At 38.6% G+C, this 22,255-nt stretch overlaps 1 protein-coding gene across 1 annotated transcript; it reads right to left on the minus strand.

The window, feature by feature from the left end:
* Positions 1–343: 343 nt before the first annotated feature.
* Positions 344–19,701, minus strand: KATNBL1 (katanin regulatory subunit B1 like 1). The gene is made up of 10 exons (XM_071558070.1): positions 19,585–19,701; positions 11,577–11,704; positions 10,730–10,770; positions 10,057–10,336; positions 8,582–8,700; positions 8,369–8,419; positions 8,193–8,282; positions 7,539–7,628; positions 7,003–7,096; positions 344–5,471 (listed from the first exon to the last, which is right to left on the minus strand). Exons 2-10 carry the CDS (start codon positions 11,688–11,690, stop codon positions 5,439–5,441), a joined length of 912 nt encoding a protein of 303 aa, XP_071414171.1. The 5' UTR covers positions 11,691–11,704; positions 19,585–19,701; the 3' UTR covers positions 344–5,438.
* Positions 19,702–22,255: the final 2,554 nt, after the last annotated feature.

A 22,255-nucleotide genomic window follows, 5' to 3' on the forward strand; every position in this document is an offset into this window, starting at 1 on the left:
AATACTTACTGTACTAAGTCTTTCAATGCATAGAATATCTGAAATAAGAGTGAAAGTGTCAACTGCAATATCCAAACATAATTCAGGCTTTTTGAAAGTGAAGCTCAGTAGATTAAATACAATTTGACAAAGAGCCATCAAACTAAATGACAAGAGCTATTTGAAACTGTCTGTAGGTCACTTTAAAATGTGGTATTAGGGTGCATATGCATTTCAACACTTACACCTGTAAGAGCAGGCAGTCTTGGAATGTAACATTATCTTGATATTTAGATCTGGTTTGTTTCAAAATACGTGTAGTGTTTATGTGGAAAAAAAAAGTCTCAAGAATACGATTACAATCTCCGTAAAATCCACTGGTTCTGTTTATTTCAAGCCTATATATATAGAAAACAGCCTTCTCCCCAAATCCATAGAAAACTATTATTCACAGAACTGTATCAATACACGTCAGAAGCATATTTGAAAAAGCATTTTATCATGTTTTGGCAGCCAACACTTTCCATAAGGGATTAAAATGGGTTTAAGCACTTAAATTAAGGAATAAGGGGAAAATAAAAAGGTGGAAAACATGAAGCTTGGATTTCGTTACAGCAAAGTACAAATATTCGAGACCCCAACAGTTCATTGCTCACACTTTAAGCGCTCAAATGACTGCCTGAATTGAGGCAGTGATCCATATGAAGCAGGAACAATTATGTACCACATTCAACCTGAAAGTGGTAGATCTCATTTTACAGCAATGTGATCAGCAGCTACAATTTATGGAAGAAATTACTACAGTTCTTCAGTCAATATGGAAACAAAAATATTCTAGGTCTGCAACAGTTGAAGACTATGGGATTATATCTATTTTATCCCTTTAAGGGACAGTGCTACACCTTCTGTCTCCCTTTCAGCAGGTTAGTCTAGTTAATCAGAGTCCAGCTTAGTACTCAATGCAAAAAACAAATAAATAGAAACAATACTGCAGCTATGGTTATTTAGAATGAGAACATTTTATTTTTTTCCAACAAAGTTCAAAGTCAAACTTGAAGCTGTGAGTGCCTGCTTCAATGAGTGGTATTAACAAAATCTGTGTGACTTTTACAAATGGAAAGTTTTCACAATTGCTTCAAAATAAATCATGTTAAATAGCTAGCCCTGTGTTTGTCTAGAATTCTCATCCTCGCCTCCCCACTTCTAACAACAGACACTCATAGTGTATTTAAACTAGGAGAGGAATAAGTAACTTCATTGAGAGCTCAAGAATGAATGTGTACGCAGAGAGAAAACACTTTAGTCTCATTCTGCGACATAAACCAAGCCATTTAACTCAAAGAATAAACAAATTGTTTAAAGAAGAATATAAGCACTAATAACACAGGCATGCTTGATCAGTTTTCTCAGTCAGTCTTTATCTGTAGCCTACAATGATTACTGTGTGTAGGACAGAAGACTGAAGACAAAAATTTAACTACACTTTCTGGCTTTTACAAAGGCTATTAAAAATGGCTTTTTTTTTTCCTCTAATGCAGCATTAGCTCAATATAAAATTCCTCACATAAGAATCATCTGCTTTCATAAACTTAAACATTTGCATTGTGCAAAGCTGGAATAACTTCACAGCAGTAGGATGATTTGCATGGGTTTTGTGTTCTGGAATAGTTGACTATGAACCACCTATTTCACTTTGTACCAGAGAACTTGGCACAAAATATACCTGCAAATCTCCACACTTAGACAGACATTCAGTCTTCTGTAAAACTGGAAGATCTGGCAAGATGAACTGACAAAAGCAACCATTTGCTAGTTCAAAATGAAGCTTAGATACCTTCAAGTTTCTACACACAAAAATCTCCACTTTCAAGCAAAAAAAATCAACACATGACAAATTAGCACTGTAGCATCCATCTTCAAAAACCTTTCTCTCTTCAACACAAAATGCATAGACTTCTAACTCCAATTCAAACTTACCTACTTCAGATGCCAGAGAATGAAAATACAGTCTGCTTTAAGAAATGGACATTATAATGCAGTGGGACCGATGTCACTCAACATGGGGCACATGTATTCTTTTGTCCGTTTCTACTCTCCCATCCCTCCTGCCCTTCAACTGTTAAAACTGCAGCCTCTGATAACAATAAAGCAGCCTACATAAAGGGAGAGATCATTTTACTTATATCTCATTGGAGAAGGTAAACTCCTGGAGGGCTGATGCTTTTTTTTTAATACCAGCAAGAATCTGTAAGCACCATTAAGTCATCTGGAACTGCAGTACCTGTGTGATACAAGAGTACTCTTTACTGAGAAAGAGGTGCATCCCCTTCAAAACTGAGACATACATAGTCATTAAGACATGCTAATTTCTTTGTACTCAGCTAACTAACAGGATAGTTTTTTTCTATCTTCACTCTTCAGCAAGCTCTGATCAATACCTCCATTTTGACTCTTACATTTACAAAATACTGGACTTTTTTTTCTTAGCTGTGCAGAAAGAGACAGTTTGTCAGAAGGATTCTTCAGTTTCAGTTTAGGGGATGGGTAAGTCCTGGGTCACCCTTCAAGTAAGTACTCTTTCAGCAAAACAGCCTCAGATACTTTCAGGGAACACTGAGGCAAAAGACACACTGTTTTTCAAAGCCATCAGTCTCATATGAAGTAGTATAACATGAAGAACAGCTTTGTGGAGGCATCCTTTATCCTCAAGTACATACATGCTTCTGCATCACAAGAACATACAGAAAAGGATTAATTCTGCTTGGATCTTATGACATACCCTAGAAACAGCATTGTCAGGAAGTATCACATGAAGATCAGCATTTATGCACATGACAGTTCATAAACTTAATTCTTAGATTCACTAAGACAGCTTCATGGAATTGATGGCATTATACAGCTATTAAGACATTTCACTCTTGTCACCTTTGACCAGATACTATACATGTACATTCAGTAACAGTAAAACTGATTCCTAGCCATTTGAGAACTAAATACAAGAAGCTGAGCATGAAGATTAGTGTGAATAGTTTAAATGAATTAAGATCATGACAGAAAAACGATTTCACAATGGAGACACCAGAATCCTGTTTTTACAGTCTAGCAGCTGCCTGAAAACAATAAAAAAATTCATTTAAAATAAGGCACAGATACTGACAATGTATAATACTGTATTACTCATGCTGTCAAAATACAAATTCTGGCAGTTAAAAAAAATACATTACTTTATTAGATGTTCCTCAGTAACGATCCTCAAGTCAATCTTACCTTACCTCTAGAACAAAAGCACCATGCACAGTTATGATCTAGTAACTCCATGGCCACATACGGAATTCATTATAAGCCGAAGTATTTACATCTACAGCTGTATTTTTAAATACTAGAACTATCCCTTTGATCAATTACAACTATTACTTCTTCTGTTATCAGAAGTAAACGGCCAGGAGTTACTTCATTTTGTCTATTAAAAAAACCACAAAGATCTGGGTTTCCATTATCTTTACAGAATTCTCCTTGAGGAATAATCTAAGAGCTTCAGCAACTGCTACCCAAATTATGAAGCTAGATTTTATGTTACTTTTACATTTAAGTGCTCAACAGAACAGTAAAGAATACAAGAATGTTGTCATAGTGTAGTTTCTTTAGATTTTTTAATTGACGGCAAGAACATTTGAAAAGTTCTATCTCAAACTCTTTTGAACATGAAGTATCTCTAACGATAACTAACAATTCTAGCAAAACGAATTTGGCTATGTGCATGTCTACAGATTGTCCCACAGAGTTCTCATTTTTCAGATGTCCCAGAAACTCTTCTCTGGAACTGACTGCCCTGGGAAGTGCAACACCTTTGGTGGTTAACAGAATATTCAAATGACCAAAAGCACCAAGTTCTGATGACAGATTTCTAGTTGACCTTTAGAAGTCAGCAATAATGATACATAAACTAAATACAAAATGAAGCAACAGGAGGCCTAAAGTTGTTGACCACTACAGGGCTTAAAAATTCATTATTTAATCTGTAAAGCAAAAACCACTTGGGGCTACCAAAAGACTCTTCTCCTGCACATTAATAAAAGTGCACATGCTTAATGCTAAGTATGAGAACAACCCTTTTAAGTATGTAGTTTTCTAAGGAAGTAGATCTGGTCATACATGCTGTGCGTGTGTATTTACGTTTTAAGTAAAGAGCTGGCACTTCACAAGTTTTAATTAAAAAAGCACGCTTCCTAATCACAAAATTAAAAAAGGCAACAACAAGCCTAAAATCAAGACTCCCTCAGAGCTACTAAGATATAGCTTTTAAATTACAATAGAATAGCACAGCAATATGATGGCAAAAGAATTTATAGCTGTATTGTCACTGCTATTGTTGGTATAAATTTGCCATCATTGATCAGGCTAGAACTTAACATTGCAAAAGCTCTTTGTCAGTTTCTTAAAGGAGGTAGTATGAAAAGGGTGTGATTTGAATAACATGGCCTCACCTGGCTGTAAACATTTCAAACAATAGACATAAATATCTATGATAAAAAGTACTGTGGGAGATATTCTAGAAATTGGGGTTTTTTGAACTTGAAAAGAAAAAACAGTAGGTATATTTAATATATTTACTTATTTTCATGTAGTTTAAATGATACAGAACAAGATTACTGTGTTAGAAATCCACATACAATATAAAAACATTTGTTAGACATAAATTCACCATTCTGCTGACATTTGCAATAACTGTTTATCCAAGCTTAACTTCAGGTATTTATAATATTTTTCATACATGAATCTTTGTAAATGTGCAACGTTTCATTAACTACACAATGTGAAACCCTGATTTTTGTAGTTTTTTATCACAATCTTGAACATAATAGCTATTTGCATCTGAACACATTGGCTTTTTGAAACACTAGTAATTAAGGCATCTTTGCTGTATAGTTTCTATTTAGTGCAAACAAAAACTGTCCTTAATAATTTGATTAAAACATAGAAGTAACTGAATATCCCAAAGCTGGTTTTTTAATGTAATTGGAAGATAGTTGTGCATTTTTGGAGTTCTCTTGTGAAAGAGACATTTAAAAGCTCTTAATGCTGATTGCTTTTGTTGGTTCCTTATAACTGGTTCTGCTGTCTTGTCTTCATGACAGTATAATTCATCTTCTTTAATGCAGTGTTGTAGGAAAATACAGTAGCATTTAAATGAATACCTAGTAACTGAGTGAATCCCAAATGCAGCAAAGGCATAGTTTTCATAGTGCACTTTCACCTCACTGAAGTAAAAGTTGCTCCTATTAGACATTTTTCCACTTCAATGTGAAGTAGATTGCTAGGATTCTGTTAGTGGTTTCATTAAACAGCTTGACAGTTCAGTTCTCTTCTGCCAGTATTTCTCAACAGGCTTTCAGTACATATTTCAAGGATACTTTAGGGGATTGTTTCACCACATAAGCACACATAGTTTCTCAATCGTGTCAGTGTAGCTGTAATAAATAAGCATTTACATCCTAGAAGGAAAAAAAGAAAAGGAGAAAGTATTCATCACATTATTTATAGCTGTAATATTGACTCTAAATCTGAAGCAGGGTAACCAAACAGGACCATAATACAGTATTTGGCCAAATTTCAGAGCAAGTTATCTTCATGCTTACTTTCAATTAATGCTTTCAATGACATTTCTTTATCTACTGAAAGGCCTGCAAGAACATCAGGATTAGTTTGCAAAGCCATCAATTTCGTCTATTATCCCTGTGCTCCCTGCATACACAGGAAGGATAATCATCATCGTGTGACCATGTAGTTTAAATATGTTAAATGGGATCTTCCTTCACCCAGTCCCTCCAATGTACTGCCTTTGCTCCTGACTTGCTCAGGTGACCCAGATCACAATCTATCCCAATATACAGTAGGAAGCAGGCAAATGAACATAAAGGGAACCTGAATCCTAGAGAAACCAACTGACACTAGCTATAGCTGCTATGTCAATGTACCAAAAGAACTGGGCGGTCTGTGTTAGATGCTTTCACAGTTCTACCAGTTGGGAGTTAGAACTCAGTTGTTCTGCATCCCTGCTGGCTGAAACTCTGCAAGAAACTCATAATTATCCTTGTAGGGGCATCAAAACTGAACCTGCAGGTCCACAGCTGTCCCAGGAAAACAAGAAATAACTTACTTGTTTGATACATCAAATTGATCAGTTCTGTAAGCACAGAATTACAGATTGCACAAAACTCCTTAAGATGTAAGTAAAAGACATCATCTCTAAGTTATTTTCAGGCTCACTCAAATCCTGCACATAATCAAGCAAGTGTCTGCTCTAAGTCCTTTCTCCTTGTCTGCCTCCAGCACATCCCTCCACGTGGACAGGTTTCTTAGTGTAACTTTTGGTGCCCAGCCTCAGAAAGCCATGTTAATAGAGATAAGCACAAGCAGCAAACATGCATCTACCAGACAACCTCATTACATTACTGACATCACAACCTACTGAAAAAGGCAAATGGGGATTTGCCTCAGATAGGCACACTCTTCTGCTCTCTACAAGCTCTTAACTTTTGAAGCATTAGCTCAGCAACAAGCTTTAGAATTTAGTCTGTTGTCACTTGCCCCAGTCACCTGAGGTGCAATACTAATGACATTCCTGGGCTAAGAGTCTCCATTCTGCCTTACACTTACAACAGTGGATAACAGATTTCAGAGAAAACATCTGTCCTTTCCACAGTCTACCTACTCATCTGAGCCCTTTTTTACTCAATTTTAAGGCTTATTACCATGAACTACTTTGTTATTAAAGAGATGCTTCCTCTGTAAAGAAAGAAAAAACGACAAAAGAAAAAACCATTATTAGCATTCTGAAGTACACTACTGCTATCACAGGGACTTCACCCCAGACTTTGTAAAAATCATGCAATATATCTGAGCATTACTGGAAAACAAGCAGAGGTGTTTCTATCCATCCATATTTTGGCATAAATAAAACAAGAGGAATACTGCAAGTGATACAACTATGTTTATTACTGAACACAACTAGAACTGGATTACCTTAGCTATACTACCAGTATATCCTGGAACCAGAGTAAGATGATTCTCCTGTTCCCATAAAACACTTAGTTGTTGTTTTAAAATATGAATATTTCTGAAAAAGAATGAACAACACTTTAGGTAGTACATTTCAGTAGTCTTTTTGATTAAAATGCATTATTAATACTCCATAAGGACTTAGCCTATACAATAGATATTGTCACAAAATCTGAAAAATTTTGATCCTTCTACAGCAATTGTATAGCCCCTGACACGGCCATGTTCTACATGTAATAAAACACCATTAAAAAAACAACACCAAAAACTTGACTATCCTTAAAGTAAGCTTCCAAACACTATCTGTGTCTTAAGAACAGAACTACTTTTAAGTACTTTAAAAGCTTTTACTCTCAGATTCTGAGTACAATTTTGTTTTCTGTAGGCAAGACAAAAAATTTTGTCTTCTGTAGGCAAGGTCCTATTGATCAAAATTAAAAAATACTGACACAAAATAAGCTAGAGAAACACATTTAAATATTTCCCAACACTATACTCACCCATCCTCTGCCTTTTCTGTATGTGCAGATAGTTCTGACCACCATCTTTTAATGACAGCCTGAAGCCAGTTTAAACCAACTATCACATATCTGTAACAACATATTTTACATATTATGCACTTACTCTTCCCCAATATCTACAGGACAGATAAAGTGTCGAGATAAACTGGCAGGCAATTAAGAAAGCAACACATTTTCCATCCTGGAAGAAGAAAAATCTAGACAAATTGGCAAGTTTAAATACTTGCCCACATTTGCAATTTCTAAGTGGTAAACTGAAGTTCTTGTTGAAAAAGTAGACATTCTTCAGTTATTTTGCCCCAAAAATGCTGCCTTGATTTGAAGTTTTAAAGCATACTAAACCCTCAGTGCTATTCTGTTTTACTGTTTAGGATAAAGAATGCTGCATAAAGGCAAAGCCAGTCCCCTCCTCCAAGTCCTTAATCTTATAGAAAAATTTTTGTGCCACTGGTTTGTTAAAGCATGAAGAGGTTTACAGGAAAGCTCCCCTTCAGGTAGGCATTCCTGAGAAAGGCAAAACTGTGAGAAGGGGCAGAAGGAACAAGAATCAGAGAACTAAAGGCCATTAATTTCCAGGGCTCGGCATAGCCAGGAACTAATAAAGTTTAGAAAACACCCAGAACTGATACTTACTCTTCATATTTGCTTTTAAGCAGAGATTTCACTAAAGGCAAAAGATCTACACAGCAGCCAACTGAAACATACGGTTTTTCTTCCTGTAAACTTAAAAAACAAGATGTTTCAGAAGTGCTTGAAGTCCAACATGGTTATAGCAGATTCTAATCCCCCACTTTTTTTTTTGTTTGTACCTGTTTGTAAGTACAGGAAGGCAGTCTACTACTACTCCAAGATCCTGTATCCTAGAAACATTCAGAATAAAGTCAGAAGTGTTACTAAAAGCGTATGCTTCCACTATGATTTAAGAAGTTTAACAAAGTTACAACATTTAAGGAACTGCTGAAAATACTGTGGCATATTTGGGATTGTTACAATTTTAAGAACATAAGAGACGCTTATTTTACCTCACTAAGTAGGCTACCAGTTCACTTATACTTCTCCTTCTCCAAAAGGTTAAAGCTACATTCAGCCTCAGATTCCTGCTGAAAAGAACTTGAGCCATAGTTTCGTGGTCCTGAGAAACCTGTATGTTTTTGAAAATGTAAAAGAAGTTTGCCACAAGTTGACAGCAATAAGGTGCTCTACTATATTAATCTATTACATAAAAATACACTTTTCTACCTGTATGCTGATTAGTTTGTTTTAGAAATTTAGCTAACAATGGTCTTAAAACCACAAATTTCCCTTAGAAGGGGACACAAAAATTAAACCTACTTTACACAAAAGCTACAACAATAAAGTTTGCACCTATTTATCACCTAAAGAGAGGGATCTAATAATTAAATAGAGCATTCACGAGCATCAACCTGTAATTTTTATAAACTGTAACAACTTTTTACTGATATGACTATTATTTTTGACACAATTTAGACACAAGTAACTACATATTCCAAACTCTGAGAGAAGAGGTTCATTTCTAAAAGTTTGTTCTCTGAATGACGTTCATGAATTATAATTAAATAGACCTTGGATCGGAATGAAAACTGCAGAGCCACTCACATCCCTGAGACAAGTTGCACAGTCACCTGTGGCCCGTGACCTGGTCCCTACTTTTTCAGAGAATAAATCTTCCCCAGTCTTCATTTCTTTACCTTTCTTTCTGCAACCTCTTTAACTATTCTACTGCTCTTTTCCCAAAACCATCAAATTAAACAATGCAGGAGTGCCACAGACTTGCACCTCTAGCCCACTGAACTCCCAGGACTGTCTTCATGGCAGCCACACTTACAGTACATGAAAAGACAGCATGGTGATAGTCTTTGATCTTATCCTCTCTGCCATGCTTCACTTTAAAAACATATAGGCTGCAATGAGTAACAAAAATCTATTGTTGAAGAAATGGAAACTTCAACATTAAGGGACTTAAATGGCCTTCACTGTCACAAAACCCATTTAATTTGAATGTCTGACCTTTTAGCCAGTTTCAGAAGCCTTGGAAGCATCTACTTTCCTCAAGCAACCTTAACAAGAAATACAGTCCCACACAAACACTCAAGTTAGTTTCACACACGAAGTTGATATTGCTATTGAGTATTGTCCAATCCTACCTCAGCAATACACTATCACTTTCACACTTCTATAAACATGCATGTGGCCATGTGCCCAGTCAGATCATGAAATCTAACCAGGTCAAAACTGGCACAATTTTAACCTGGTCTAATCTGGCAGATCTGAGCTTCTGACTTGACACAAACATGGGGAAAACTGGCAGGACTTGTTTATTATTGAGAACTGTATCACTATAAATTGACAGGCACCAACTGTAAATCACAAGACCTGCTATTTAAAGAATTGAAGATAATTAACTTGCATGAAAACTATCACAGTTAAATACCAGGAATACCTTTATTTTAAATTAAAGTTTCTTCAAACTACTTACCTCTGAAAAAAATCCACTGTATTTGGATGAGGGGCCTTCTGTTTGAGATGAGCCAGAGTCACTAGAATTCAGCAAGTGTGTACGACTGTTGTGAAGTTTTGCTGGCAGATTCCCTGCACAAGCCAGTTCATTTTCTTTATTTGCCATGTCACAGCCCCTAGATTTAGGGCACAGTTTCTTTCTGTAACAAGGCTTTGGAGTGTAACAGTGAACTTTTCTTTTACAATACACCACTTTGAAAAGAGAGAGGGGACTGGTCACCGTTTTTCCAACTGTTATTCTGCAACAATAAAGCACTATTTTAGTGAAGGTTGCTCTACACCTAATCACTACTTTATATTGTTAACATATACCATTATGATTTCAGCAGTCAACTTTGAGGTTATTGATAATTTTTTCCCCCAATATATGACATTTGGGTTATCAGAAGTAATATAATACTCTTATATTATTATAAATATTCAATTATAATAATGTCAATATTCCTCTTTGTTTTTATTAATGCAGAGACTTGTTATTGTGGAAAGGAACACAAGAACCAAGAACTGTCAGTAAAATCAAGACCTTTCTTCCATTTGTGTCTGCTTTGGTGTTATAATCAATTTCAACTGCTTCTTCCTCCCTACTTCTCTTGCCCTTGAAACTTTGATACTACACAGCACAGCCCTCCTACCTGTTTGTGTATGAAGCCAGCTGTTTTGGAGATTTCTTACCCTAGGAGAAGGGAAACAGAGAAGAAAAAAGCTTTATTACTAAAAAGGCTCTGATGCCTCCACTGATACTACTTAACATTAATAGTAACATTTACATTGTGCTCATCAGCAAAACAATGTTATGATCTTTTTTGTTAACACTGAGTCATAAAATCATGTGAGTCGTAATACATCATTTCAGTAAGTAAACAGACATAGAGGATATTGGCAACATCACCACTGTTTGAAGACATCTTACAGTGAGTTTACCTCCCCAGTGCTTCCTTGTTACTCCATTGCTTTACTTTTCAGCCAGTAACACAGCTAAGAGGTTATGAAAACTCCTTTTGACAAGGAAGAATCCAGTGAAAATATATGTGTTACCAGACAATGTGGTAGATCAGGCTGTACAGTTACATGACAACAGATCCATTTCAATGCAGGCATTTCACCTAGCCCACCTCTCACTTGTGCCACGTAGCTGTCTTGGCAAGAGATAACTTTTTCACAATAGAATTCCTATATTTAAACATTCTTGGCCAGACTGCAGAAAAGCAGGTGTGAGTAAAACTGTCTCAGTACCTACTGCTCACTTGGTCTATACAGTGCACTCACGTGGGCAGCCACTGCCTGGGCCTGCTATAACACACAGTTTTCACAAGGTAATTGCTGCTCAAGATAAAGTTCCATTGCACATCTAAACCTGAAGAGCCCAGTAGTGCTGTGCTTCTAGATTTACACTGCTCAGAACTATGAACTTGTTTGAATGTTTACTTGGGTTTTGTCAGAGGACACAAAATGCCATAACAAACACCACAAACAGCTTACCTCCTTCATGATCTTTTTAGTGGAAGAAGAGATTCCTTTTCTGCGGAGATCAATGGAATGACCTTCGATATGCAATACTTTCTGTTTTCTAACATTGTGAGCTTCAGATGCCATAATCTCTCAAATCCCTGTTCTCAAGGGAAAGATATTTAGTTATACTTTCTAAAACATTCAGTAAACTTTCTTCAAATGTAGCTGGCAAAACCAGGTAAAAGAATTCAACTATTTTCAAGATCTCTCATCATACAAACAGCCCAAGACATCATCCTTTAACAAATGTTAGTTGGAGGCCTTATCACTAGTAACATGCTGATAAGCATTTCATAATCTGTATTTAGCTTTCAAAAAAAAGACATAAAACCAAAATCACCCCTAGTTTTGTACACCTGCCCTGAGGGGTGCCATACAAACAAGAATTCAAGTAAAGAATAAGGCAATTTATGAGACTCTTTCCTCAAACTATTAATTTTATCTGCCACCTAGAGAAAAATAATTGGTCCCACAACTGTTTCCAAGTGAGAAAGGCAGATGAAAAAATAATTCCCATTTTTCAGGAAGAAGGCAAACTTCATCAAAATAACAAAGGTTAAAAACCAATATGGAAGTAAAAGATCTTCCTAATTTATTGGCAAATGCATCTCCACCCATTTTTTTCAAAATATGACTTTGGCTATTTTTCATACTAAAAATCCAAACTAAAGAACTTTGTCTCTGGAAGAGGACAGATATTTCTACAAGCATCAAGAGCAAGACTGAGACATCTGTGCATATGATTTTATCTTTTTTGGAAGTGATCAGAAAATCAGAGTCTGGATTCAACTACTACATCATCATGGAGAACTGTTCTTAAAATATCTTAGCTAGATATCCTATGCGACTTTTAAAAACAACTTCCTGTAATATTATTTTTTACCCTGAGAGGTGAAACTCTGGTCCCAGTATGAGTGTTCCAATCTCTCCTCTCCACCTTTAGCAACAGCCCTATTTTTTTGCCTCTTTGTAGCAGATTTATCCCACATTATTTAAAACACCAAGTATTTAAAACACTAAGACACTGAGCACTGAAAAAGCCAGATGGAAAACAGCTTATTAGCCATGAAGATCCTTCCATACAGCACCTAAAGGCCATCAAACAAAACAAGCAGGTGGCAGGCTCCAAACAAGGTAGAAGCTGTTCTGTAAACATAAAGCATATTAAAATCTGTATCACAGGGTACAGGGAAAGGAAAAAAAAATCAATGTTTCAATTTTCTTTAGAACAGGATCAGTACTAAAGAATTTTCTTTGGCATCTCCCTCAGAAAAGGTAAGATTTACTGACAGAACCCCATACTCTGTAAGATGGGACTACAGCAAGCATTGCAAAGAGCAGCATTATTTAGGGCAGGTCTTGTAACAGATGGTGGTCAATGCATTTTGAGATATAAGACTGGCTTAATATTAGTTCATTAACTCGACTCTTTTCCACTCTGGGGGATGGTTATCACAGAATAGTTACCACTCGTAGTTCTCCACACTTTCAAATCCTAGTTCCTCCATACCAGGCCTATAAATAAATAGTAAATAAGGGCTTTTTCCCCCTCTCCTGAGGTTTAGGAAAAAAACCCTATAAACCCAAACAAATTCTCCTCTGCTTATCAAACTGGTTGAGCCTTTGGGCTCAAAATGGGCTGTACATTAAAAATTGAACTTTGAACACTACAGAAAGGCATATGCTGAACAACTCAACTTTTGTTAAAAATCCCAACCCAACAACCCCAAAATCCAAACAATCCAGCCTTATCCTGGCCAGTGACAAAGGCAGAAAGGCAGGAGAACCTTTCTTCATTGCCTGTTTGAAAATAATGCTGAGGGCAAAGCAATAAACTCCAAAAGAACAGGGAGAACAACCTGCAACCACCAGAGCTGCACCCCACAGAATCATCTCATCAGAAGCTAAAAAGTCTGTAATTTCTGCTCCTGAAGAATAATTTTTATGACTACTCCTGGACCACACTACCAGCTTACAATTCTTCATGCCTATCAGTGATCTCTCCTCACTTTTGCTTGTTGAATAAATGATTTCAATCTACCTTCCTCTTTCCCACAAAGCAGTGAGCAAGAATCTGATTGCCAGTATAGAAGACAGCACTGTGTAACTAGAATGTTTTTGGCTTAATAGAAGTGTAAAATATCAGAAGGTTAGAAAGAAAGGTCTTACCAAGGAAATTCAATTAGCATATGAGTATTTAATATTGGGCTCCAGAGAGCCTAAGGCAACATCTCCTAATACCTGAACTGGAGGTTTCTGAACTGGAGAGAAAGACCCTAGAGGGGAGGAAGTTCCCAAAGACCCTAGAGGGGAGGAAGTTCCCTACAAAAAGTTGCATGTGTCCAAGAAGCAAAATTAAGAGAATTACACACTTGGGCAAATGTGATCTGAGACCATACCAGCCTTCCAGCTGAATCAGAAAGAGACAACAGCACTACCAATTTTTTTTCTTAAGGACAGGTAACAGAAACCCAAAAGGTCAACAGACGATCAAATATGAAGGAACATCTGATGAAGTAAAGTAGGATTCTTATGTACACAGAAGTTTTCATAGTTTAATCTGTTTTGTGAGGGTCTCAGATTATGCAGAAGCAGCAATGAACATACAAGTAGTAATGAAATAGCTGTGTTGTTAGCCAAGGTGCAGAACCTCTCCCTTGGAGCTGACAAAGCACCTAAAGAAATCACATGTGGAAAACATAGTAGTTAAAGACAGCCTCAAGGAAGATCCAGACTGACATCTCTGTTGTGCTAATTAGTAAACAATGTAATCAAGAATAGAATTAGTGGACACAAACAAATAATGTACTGGGAAAGATTCAACCTGGCTGTCATGAAGGCAACACAGCCTGAAGAACAGAAGGCTCCAGGGTGACCTCATGGTGGCCTTTCAGTACCTGAAGAGGCTACAAGAGAGCTGGCAGTGATAGGCCCAGGGGGAGTGGCTTCAGACTGAAAGAGGGTAGGCTGACATTGGATATTAGGAAAAAATTCTTTACTGTGAGGGTGGTAAGGCACTGGAACAGGTTTCCTAGAGAAGTGGGAGATGGGAGCATTCAAGGATGGTTAGATGGGGCTTTGAGTAACCCAGCCTGGCAGAAAGAGTCCCAGGGCCAGGCAGGGGAATTGAAACTAGATGTCTAAGGTCCCTTCTAATCCAAATCATTCAACATGGATAAAGGACAGCTAAATGATAGAGTCCATTTGAGTTTCCAAAAAGCTTCCAGAAGTCCCTCACTTAAATCTTGAGGAAACTGCAACCAAGTCACATGAGGGAAACCTTTTGCATGGAGAAATACTTAAGGAACAGCCATAAACTGTCTAAGCAGTTTCCACACTGCAGAACGTCACTTCCAGATCCCTGCAGAAAATCTGCATTGGTTTATGCTGTTCGATATATTCATAAATTACTTCACGAAGACTGTTGACAACACAAAGTCGTATCAGAGTGTGAGGATGAGGATGACTGAAGAATCAGAGGACTGTGAGGTACCATAGGACAGAAGCAAGGAATACAGGTTAACATAAAGCAAAGCTTGTCTATCTGCAGGCATGAGGAAATTCTGGGTTCCCACACAGAATCACAGCCCCTGAGCTAATAACTGCCACCCACAACAAGATCTGGATATACAACAGTGTATGGTAAATCATTTGGACTGCTCAGTGCTCTATATGGATCGATAAATTGTTAGAAAAATAAACAGAACACTGTTGTGACTGTGTGTGTGCATACATATATATATATATATATATATATATGGTGAAATTTCTGCCTGCGTTTCAAATACTGAGTGCAGGTTTAGTTCTCTTTTCTTAAAAAAGGACCCAACCCCAAAAAGTCAAAAACCTTCGAGTAAAGTAAGAAGGAGCTCAGACATAGGGAAGTTTAAAAAGGCATAGAGTAACTTCCATAAAATCAGCAACTGAATAGATCAGCCTTTTCAATGTGGAGAGGAGACTACTGATAGCTGAGAGGGGAAATAAGACAATGGCCTCCAAAATGAATGGCTTGGAGAAATTGCACAGAGATTGTTCACTGTCTTGCCCAATATAAGAATAAAGGGTCAAAAGACAATGGTTGAAGATTGGTTCAAAACTAAAAATAAAAGAGGATAGCTCTGTGCAAATTATAATCAAGTTGAATTTGCCACAAGATATCATGGATCCAAATGTTTATGTGGGTTTTAGGACAGACTGGGCAAATTCCTAAAAAAAAAAAGAAATAAAACGATTAAATTCAGATACACAATTCAGGTGGTCCAGACAGAGCAGAACACAAGCAGAAAAATTTGGCGTATACAAACCCAACAGTGCTATAATAAACTTAGTCAACATCTTAAGAACCCAGCTTCCAAAGGCTTAGTAACACCTAACAAAATGTGAGCTGGCCAGCAATTAAGATGATGAACACTATGGGATGAAAGACACTTTACAGGGCTCTTCACAACTTTTATTTCCTCTCTGCTATCAGCTATCATCTAGGGATAGCTAATTACACAGTACACACCTCTGTTATTTGGATATAGACAGACAGTTTTAAAAGTGACATTAGATACTAATTTGTACAGAGTCAAACATATACCTTAACGTTTTCAATTTCTGAGTTCTCCTGTGTGATGAGCACAGCTGGTTGTATTTGTTCAGGACAGTCTGTTACACTGTCTCATGAAGGCCAATGTAACTCTTTTGCTTTAAGAATTTTTTAAAAATAAACTAAGGATAGAACGCACATTCCTTCAGCTCTGCCTTAATCTACTGTAAAAACCTAAAGAGTTTTACAACTGTAACAAAGTCAACTGCAAATCTGAACAGAGACGTATAAGTTTTTAAAGATGTTAGGCTCAAATTCCACCAACTTTCCCCATTACATGGGTGATTTCCCACAGCAGATGACAGACAACCTTCCCTTCTACCCCTTTTATTCTCAATTTTCATTAAGCAGAAGGAATAGCAGCCATATATTCTGATAAGTAAGCTGATTTGTTCCCACAGTAAACAGACAATACCTGTGCAGTTTTCTTGATGGTTCTGCTATTTTCTATCTCTAACCACTCCCAGAAGCAATAAAACTCTTCAAGTCATACCAGAATCGAGCAAAGAAAGTCAGCACTAACAGGCTCTCTAATGCATATCTATCCAATGCAAGTATTAACAACTCTGCCACTCCCTCCTATCCTATGTTCTGGGCACGGTCCCCAGAGAGGGACAAACTCTTCCTGGCATGTTATGTAATCTACACATGTATTAACATAACATTATTTTCTTACAGAACACAGACTGGAGTACTTTGCAAAGAAAGCATAAAATACGTAGCTATCTTAAGTCATCAGCAACACCTTTCAAAACCAACATTCTTCAACTCTATTTTTTGTCCAAATTCTTAGCAACTATTTTTCCTGTAGCATTCCATGTGCACTGGCCATTGCAAATGTTCCTGTGATTCTCCCCCACCCTGAATTAACTCAAATGTAAGTTCAAGGATGACAATATTAAACTCAGATGAAAGAGTTAATCAATTGTTACTCTAAAGGAGAGGAATTCATGCTTTGAAAGCATTTCAAACAGGTATAAATCAGGGAACTGGTCAGTCTCAGATTTAAAATGTTCACAGGAAACCTCCAAGAACAGTTATTTTAAATTTACTTTCAGAAGGGTAATTTGTCTACAAAAGTAAATTTGCACTATCTTATGATGTAGAAGTGATTTTGTGAGCTTGGCATAATTTAATTTCATTTTAGTTCTGAGAAATGCTACAGAATCCATCTGGCTCTGTTTCAGAAGACTTCCACATACTTTAAATATGAAACAGGTTTCTTTTCAAAATCCTTTTTTAAGTAGTTTATGTGCTGACAGTTTACCAGGTGTCAAATGCTGAATTCTCCTAAAAAAAGAAAGCAGAGTTCAAGATTGTAAGAAGTACATTACTGCAAAATTTTTCTGCAACAGCAGGACGCAGTTTTTTAATGTGCAATACCTGTCAGGCCATTTATTCCAGTTTAACATTTCCTGTGTTGATCAAAATCACAGGAATTTTGTTAAATACACAGTAACGACAAAGATTAATTGAGCAACTAATTATGGTAAGTTAACCCATACCTAAGGTTTAGGCTCATTTTCCTTACATATGGAATTTATATGTGGCCCACTGGCAGTCAAGATGAATCTCCAAAAATGACTACAAGTCAGAGTTCATTCAAGTTGAGTGAGGGTGAGCCCAGGTGTGCATTAGCTCTCCTGGAGATAGTCCAGGAGTTTAATAACTGAGCCTTACTCACCTTTTCCAGAAAAAAGTCAAACAAGTATCCAGTTTTCTGCATCTGGAGGTACCATTTACAGATATTTTAAGCTGCCATAAAGTAACAGGACTTGCAGTGGTTTAATCCCTTCTAAAGTCATCCTTTGCTAATGAAAACTTACTTTTACGTCTTGATTTTCACTTACGCACACTCTAGGAATAATAAGGTCAGAAAAGTTCTATAACATTATCTGAGAGTTGCTATGTAGAAAATACGTTTCCATTACACAAAAGCTCCTATATTAGTATTTTACACAAACTTTAAGAAACTACTCAGAAAATTAGATACAGCAACTTATTTTTGTTTATTGCTCAACCCAAAGAGTTTAAAAAAACTGCAACAAGAATTTTGAATTTAAACCTAGAGAAAGACATTGTAAAACTCCTCAAGGTTCCACCTTAGTGGAGGTGTGGGTACCCACTACGTCCCCACTTGGCTGAACAGTCTGTGACTATGTTTCAAACATGACTTTTTATGTTTGTGACACTCAAATACACTTCTGTAACTGTCTGTTTATAATATTTTAAAAACTTTCTTATAGCCAAGCTCCTTACCCTGGGCCAACAAACACATAAAAATAGAAAAGCTTATTTAAATTATTACTATGAAAACATATTGACGAAAGAAGCTTCAGAATTGGGTAAGAGAATATATATATATACACATACATATACTAAATAATATATATGTAATATATATCAGAATACTCAAATATACATTTTTAGCATATTCACATAAGATAACTTAATAATAGTATTTTAATATATGAAAATAAAAGCCTGAGTTATGAAGCTTAGGAATTCAAATAAATGGTCATTTGAATTCAATGAAATAACTTTATACATAGAAATTTTAATCAAAACTACATGCCCTGTTAATAGGAAATTTGACAAGATGTTCTTTCAAATCAAAAAGGCCAAAGACACACCAGTCTGCCCTTTGTTAGGTTTTAATTCTACTAAACACGGGTAACAATCCTTTTTAAAAATTTATTTCGCTCATTTCAGGTGGAGAACAGTAGGAACAAAAAACCAGGAAAAGCAAAATTCATGTTCCAAGAAGAGATGGAAGAAAGCTCCAAATCAGAGCACGTTAACAAAACAGAAACAAAAGGTTTCTAAAACTGCTTCCGAATCTCTCTCCTTAACAGATCTGCCTATTCAAAATGTTTTTATTTTAGATCTGCATGCCAAACTATTCCAGCACAACTCCGAAAAAAAATTGAAAGCTTCTGAACAAAGTAATTAATGCAGGATCTGATCTTCAAGCACTGAAAATTCCGCCCCCCTTTTCCTCCTTGGAACCTCGCACACCCAAGAAATTAAATCCGTCAGCAGGCCTCACACCCAGCTTGTTTTCCTCCCTTTTTCCGCAGCACCGGAGCCTCCTTCGCTCTCCTGGCGCGTCTCTGTCGCTGCACACGCGTGTTCCGGGCCGGGGCTCACGGCACCATCTTAGACAGCCTCAGGTGCCAGACCTGGCTCGCCGGAGGCTGCGGCAGCGCCACAGCCGGGCAGGGGCGCCGGGCGGGGACCGCCTGGCAGCGGCACGGGAGGGGACGCGCCGATCGGCGCCCCCGCCCGGCGCGGTGCCTGCGAGCCGCGTCCGCTCACGGCGAGGGAGAGCGCGGCCCCGCCCCGCCCAGTCCCGCTGCCCCGGGACCCCCCGCGCCCCGGACTCACCCGCAGCTCATGGTCCGGGCCGGGCCGCGGGGTCACTGCTGCGGGGCCGGGCGCGCCGAGCCTGCGCCATTCAAACCCCGCCGCGCTGCATGCCGGGCCGCGCGCGCCGCGCCCCGCGCCGCCGCGCGTGCTGAGACACTCCGCGGCGCCCTCTGGCGGCCACCGGCGCGACGCCCCCTGCGCCCCGCCCCGCTCCGCGCGCCCTGCCCCGCCCCACGCGCCCCGCCCCGCCCCGCGCGCCCCGCCCCGCCCCGCGCGCCCCGCTCCGCCCCGCCCCGCCCCGCGCGCCCCGCCCCGCCCCGCCCCGCCCCGCGCGCCCCGCCCCTCCCCGCTCCGCGCGCCCCGCCCCGCGCGCCCCGCCCCGCCCCGCTCCACGCTTCCCGTCTCGCCCCGCCCCTTCCGCCCCGCGCGCCCCGCTGTGCTGTGCGGTTCCGCATCCCCGCGGCACTGCGGGCGGGCACGGACGGGTGCGCTGGTTGGTCTGTGGGCAGCGCTCCAGTTGGCTCAGAAATCCGTGCTCGTTCCACACCCCGCTGGGCAGCAAGACCTTTCTGTCCTGGCTCCTCTCGTGTAGGAGCAATCGTATCCAGTTTTGGAGAGGGTATCTCCATTTCAGTGATGGGCTCCTGGAAGAGAATGACACTGCCTTTCCATAGGGAGGAATGCATGTAGGCCCAGTGTTCAAGGTGCAGATGAAAGGCAGCCCAGGGCAGACAATAACCAGCAAGACTTTATGTCCTCTTGTGTAGAAGGGAGATTACAGCTGAGTATACCAAGGTACACTGGGTAAAACTCAAGTACATTATAGCTGAGTGTGGATAGTTTTAGTATTCCTGAGGCTAGAGTCTTACTAAGGCTCCCTCTTTGATCTGTTGCAACCTCTCAGAACATACCTAAAGCCTATGTGAAAATTGGCTTGTTTCAATCATAAATGGAGGGAAAGGTGAGATTTATTACGCATCTCTCACTTTAGTCCCCTTACCCATCAGAAACTCTGACCTGAAGTGTGTTATTTTCTCATGCAACCTCACAGCATCCCTGTAAAATACAGATTTAACCTGACACTATTATAGGCATATAAGATTTGGCAAGGCTGAAACTTTTTTACCTAGTCTTAGTGTCAGTTTTGGGGCATGAGAGGACAGGCTTTGACAATTTATATCCTTTCTTCAATAACTTAAAGGACAATTTAAATTGTAACTTGATTACAAAAACATTTCCTGAATGTCTGAACAAGTCCAAGACTATCTGAATTTAATCAGAAGCTACGTTACCACTTTTTGTGACCTGATTTTCATCTTACAGTACCATCAGACTTTAAAGCAAGTTACCCCATATGATACCAGTATATGACACCAAACTGTTATACAAAGAAGGCATCTGATAGCATTAAAAATGAAGTGCAAATATATAACCAGCTCCTTAGGTGCTTCATGTGAAAAGTTTCATAGCCATATTAATTTTAAAAATCATTAGAATCTTTCACCATCATCATTCTCCTTTTCATCCAAAATGCCCTAGTGATTAGAAGTGCATTGTTATCTTCCAGTCTAAATTTATTCACATCCTGTTCATTCTTCTAGTGCCAATATTACCCTACTGTTTATAAATCTCTTGACTTTTATGATATCTGTTTGCTGTAAGAGAATAATATAAGAGAATAATTTTATCCTCTCCACAATTTCATTTCACTTGCCTAGCAGGCTTGAGTCTCCTATTGCAGGATAGCCTTTCTGTTTGCTTAATCATCTTAATGTCAATTCTACCTTCATTTCTGCAGATGTTACAATTTCTGCCCTGTGTGCACAGTCTTCAACATACACATGGTTCTCTTACTCATCTGAACATCTGTGGATATCCAGGTCTATATGGTCACTAAGGGTTTTTAAGAGGGTTTTCTTTGAGCTGTGTGTGCTGGTGGAAACTTATCGAAGGAAACAGATGATGATATGTTATTTTAGAGAAAGGGACAATTGCCAGATGATGTACACTAAAAATACTGTGGCTTTCCAAAACAGACCTTTCCCGTGAAGTTTTCCAGGAGCACAGCTAGATAATTGCCAGCTAAATGCAGCTAAGTTGCATGTTTATGCTAGACAGTGGCAGAAATGGCTCATGTGCTTCTTATGTGATGTGATCTTATGTTTAGCTTTAAAGGGCAGAGCAACTGGTCTATCCAGTCAAGGTGCCAAATATTTTTATTACTGGGTCTGGTTATTAAACACATCTTCTGAAAAGAAGCGGTTCTGCAAGTCCATATAGAGGTCAAACTTTGTAATGAAAATGTGATTTCCGTCAGGGCCCAGTTCTGTTTCCATAAGCATACAAGCTGTACACTGGGTACATAGCAATGACCATGGACCATCTAGCTGCAACTACCAACAGATTGGTTAGGGTTGTCCTAGGGCTCAGCTGCAGTAATTTCCATTAAACATCCATGTTTCTTTTATGTATTTTTCTTTGATTTTGTTTTTGATATGCATACTTGCAGTTGTTTTAAATTACTATCTAGACATGGAAAAACAGTTCCCTTAGCTAAACATCCTTATGCCCTTTCTAAATATATTCACAGAATCATAGAATATGCTGATTTGGAAGGAACCCACATGGATCATTGTGTCCAGGCCCTGTCCCTGCACAGGACCATCCCCAAGAGTCACACCATGTGCCC

Source organism: Pithys albifrons, chromosome 6 (assembly GCF_047495875.1).
Source record: "Pithys albifrons albifrons isolate INPA30051 chromosome 6, PitAlb_v1, whole genome shotgun sequence".
NCBI lineage: Eukaryota > Metazoa > Chordata > Aves > Passeriformes > Thamnophilidae > Pithys > Pithys albifrons.

Coding starts and splice junctions, on each gene's coding strand:
- KATNBL1 (XM_071558070.1), bottom strand. CDS start 11,690: ATGGCATCTGAAGCTCACAATGTTAGAAAACAGAAAGTATTGCATATC. Junction 8,701..10,056: donor ACAGTGGATTTTTTTCAGAG/GTAAGTAGTTTG, acceptor AAAAACATACAG/GTTTCTCAGGACCACGAAAC. Junction 8,283..8,368: donor CTTCCTGTACTTACAAACAG/GTACAAACAAAA, acceptor TTGTTTTTTAAG/TTTACAGGAAGAAAAACCGT.